We start from the raw sequence: 3,970 nt of genomic DNA on the forward strand, positions 1-3,970 counted from the left end.
CCGTACAGAGTAATTTTAGGCACTTTAAGTCACTTCTTGAATTGAATACCTACCTCCTAGCTTTTTAAATTCCAAAATTTATCTAATCGCCCGCTCTTATCGAGGTGGCAACCCTACATAATTACAATTTCAGTATTCACGGGGCTTCTCCTTTTTCTCTCCTTTTTACCCACCGACGCGGGAATCCCTTAACGTGCTGAATACTGGAAGCAAGGTGTACTTTATGGGAAACAAATGAGAGGTTTCTGGAAATAGCATATGAATTATAGAATTTCGATCGCCTTGGCACACGTATACATGAATTATCATATTCAACCAGAAGTAGGTGGTGATTATACCTTGAATAGCAAGCACAAAAAAGCTGCATTTATACTTCCTTCAATACGAAGGCTCCAGCTCTTTCAGTTGGCTATAAATAGCTAAAAACAACCTCAATGCATCCCATCCCACTCACTAGTAGTTCAGTAATAGTACCAAGGAATTCTTTCCCTTGAATTTAGTTCCTTGTCCCTCTGTTTAGCTATGGCTTATCCTTGCTCAGCCATATTATTTGTCTTCCTAGTGATGATGGAAGTACTACTCAGCAGTGGAGACTTAACCTCTGAATTCATGGATTCAAGAGCAGCTTATTATGGATCACCAGACGGCCTAGGAACTTCCAGTATGTATACATTACGATGTAATTTTGTATCTGTTGTAAATGAATCCAAAGACGGTGAAACTAAAAATCAATATGCAGGTGGCGCTTGTGGATATGGGGACTACGGGAGAGACGTCAAGGGTGGAGATGTTGCAGCCGCAAGTCCATTATTATACAGAAATGGTGCTGGATGTGGCGCTTGCTATCAGGTAGCTATTATATATCAATTCCTAAAAAAAATTACATTTTATTTGAAATAAGCATCCCGCTACATTAGAATTGATTGTAATGATGAATGGTGTTGGTGATAAACAGGTGAAATGCAAAAATTTGGATCTCTGCTCCCCCACTGGAGTAACCCTAGTAGTCACAGATCATGGACAAGGCGATCGAACAGATTTCATTATGAGTCCTCACGCTTTCACGACTATGGCCAGGGAGGGGAAATATGAGCAACTTAAGGCTTTGGGTGTTGTTGACATTGAGTACAAAAGGTAAGACTAGAAATCTAAGGTTACACTTGCAGCTCTATTCTCAGCTATTACTATCTAATGTTGATGGTGACTGCATGTATTTCAGAGTGGCTTGCGACTATCAAGGGTACAATATCTGGTTCAAGATTAACGAGAGCAGCAATTACCCCTATTATCTATCTTTAGTGATGCTGCACCAAGGAGGTGAAATAGATATAGTGGCTGTTGAACTTTCTGAGGTATACCAAATAAAACCATATAATACGGTGTATTTTTTTATGAGAAATACTATATATATTGTGAATGCTAACATGTGATGGTGTACTGGCAGGATAAAACATCTGGTTGGAAAGCGATGCGAAGGAGTTATGGGACTGTTTGGGACATAGTAATGTCGCCTCCCAAGGGTAATCTCGCTCTTCGCTTTCAACTGTCAGGAGGAGAATGGATTTATGCTCGAAACCCTGTACCCTCTAATTGGAAGGCTGGCGCTTCATATGACTCTGGCGTTCAGATCAAATACTGATCATTTGAACAACTATATAACTCGGTGGCGTTTAATCTAAATAAAATTGACGCAGGGAGATCCAATGCCATCATCTATCCTCCTGCATTTGCTTCCAAGAATATAACCTCCCCTATATAATGTTTTGAAAAGTAGTGAGAGTGTCTCGCTCTTTTTTATGTGTGCTCTAAAAATCATAGAATATCGTTTGTATCCATCTTGTTCTTCAATGTGCTTTTTATCATCTATTCTAAATATTACATATGTTCTTTTACAGTTAATTGATTTGCTCCTTTCAATTACTTGCATCAACAGCTTCTCTTTTTGAGCTAGTGGCTTATAGCCGAGCTGTTAACCAGACTTTGTAATCTACAGCATTAGTTAGAAATTAATAAATTCAATTTCAAAATTAAATAACAAGTTAAAAGGTGATATATATATATATATATGAAATTGAATGTAAAGATTCTATTTTATTAAAAATAAATTAAAACTTACAATTAGTCTAGGAAACATCTAGCGATATTCAATGTGGAAGAGGTGACAAGTTCATAAATTATAATACAGGTTCAATTCTTTAGATATGACATTAACATAACAAATATTATTTAAAAAAATTGATTACAAGCTTTGATATAATTTGAAATATTATTTTATAGAATTTTGATTAGTTTCATATATCTTTCTTTGTTCATGCTTCAAAATTTATAAAACATTAATATTTTGAAAAAATATTAAACTGATCTATAAAAGAAATTCAACAACCTAATTCGTGGGTGATCTAAAGCATCGTAGGGTTCTATTTTATGTGAGAGCTAAATGTTTGTAATTGCTGATTGTTGTTTTCTTTCACTTGTAGCAATTATAGAAATGTTTTTCAATGAGAGATATAACATGAAGTGTTAACAAACTACATAAGAAATCAATTGGAGCTTTACAAATCAGCTAATAGTTTCATAACTATATAAAAAGATGGTTAGATATGTTTTCATTAGTGGAGTGTATAGTGGAACTATAATGGCACATAGAGGTTGTGATAATATAAGGAAAACTATTTGTATGGCAAGTAGTGATAAATGAAGGTAGTGAAAGCCCGATGATGGTTCATTCATACGATGCAAAGATTTATACATGCATATGTAGTTGAGAGTTGAGCAGTTAAGCAATTGATATAACTACACTAACATCCATGCAACCATAGAAAGATACTAACCATACTAATAATAAAATACAAGATACCGTTTACACTAACATTGCTCTCCTTATTACTTTGATCCTACAAAACATCAAATTCACCATGACCTAAGGGCCTCCACTTAACGCTAACACAACAAAATGTGTTGATAACATAAAATAAATAGATATATTTCAAAAGATATTGCCTTGAAGAATTAAATCCTAGATGAAGTGGAACTCCCCCAAGTTGTCTCATGAACCTCATAAAGGTGTAGCTTTGAGGTAAATCCTTGAGCTCTTCGTCTCGAACTCTCAAATAATAGAGACCAAATTATTGTAGACAAAATCCTTCCAAATTGTATCTTGATCCTTGCAAAGGTAATAGTTCTTGATCGTAGTCTTGTGAACTCTCAAGATAACCATCCATACTTGAGTTCATCACCAAATCCCAAACTTGTCTCAAATAAATCAAACTTCATAATACATGTATTCTTCAAATTCATAAGCATCAACAACTTGAAGACAAATAGTAAACCAAAAAAGAATAAAGGAAAAAATGCTTCTTATGTAAAACATCATCTTAGAGAAAGAAGCTAGCTTGAGATGATAGAAATCATCCACCTTCCAATACCTTTAGCCTCGAAATCATGAAGGCTTATAGTACTAATGCACTATTTGCACCAAGAGAAGAGTCATTAATAAAGCATTTAAATGCAAAAAATATGCCTACATCTAATTCATCTTTGAGATTCTGTTGAAGAAGATCACTGGCTATATTTCTACAAAGCTTTATAATGTGTCCCTATTTCTTACAATAAAAGCACACATTTTCTATTTTATTTCTATCTAACCATTTATTATTTCTCTATACATATAATGCTTTATCCTATATAGGATAATATTTTGTACCTTCTTTTGTCCTCTTTTCTTCTCCTAGAAGAGCTGAAACCATATCCACTAGGCCTTAGCATCATCATCATCTATTAAAGCCTTGTCCTTTACTATCTATGTAATGAGAGATCTCAAATTATATATGATTGGACATTGTAATTCCATCTTCTATTTTGAACCTACACAATTGAAGTTTCATAGAGAATTAGGCATTGACTGCTTTTGATCAAAACATTTAATTCAAATTATCTCATATTTCTATTGATGATTTACCTAAATCTCTAT

General features: G+C 34.2%; 1 protein-coding gene across 1 annotated transcript; it reads left to right on the forward strand.

Annotated features, from left to right (window-relative positions):
• Positions 1-466: 466 nt before the first annotated feature.
• On the forward strand, positions 467-1,819 carry LOC131040555 (expansin-like B1). Its single transcript, XM_057973499.2, has 5 exons — positions 467-661; positions 740-849; positions 956-1,134; positions 1,220-1,352; positions 1,445-1,819. Exons 1-5 carry the CDS (start codon positions 523-525, stop codon positions 1,637-1,639), a joined length of 756 nt encoding a protein of 251 aa, XP_057829482.1. The 5' UTR covers positions 467-522; the 3' UTR covers positions 1,640-1,819.
• The last annotated feature ends 2,151 nt before the right edge of the window (positions 1,820-3,970 follow it).

Source organism: Cryptomeria japonica, chromosome 1 (genome assembly GCF_030272615.1).
Source record: "Cryptomeria japonica chromosome 1, Sugi_1.0, whole genome shotgun sequence".
NCBI lineage: Eukaryota > Viridiplantae > Streptophyta > Pinopsida > Cupressales > Cupressaceae > Cryptomeria > Cryptomeria japonica.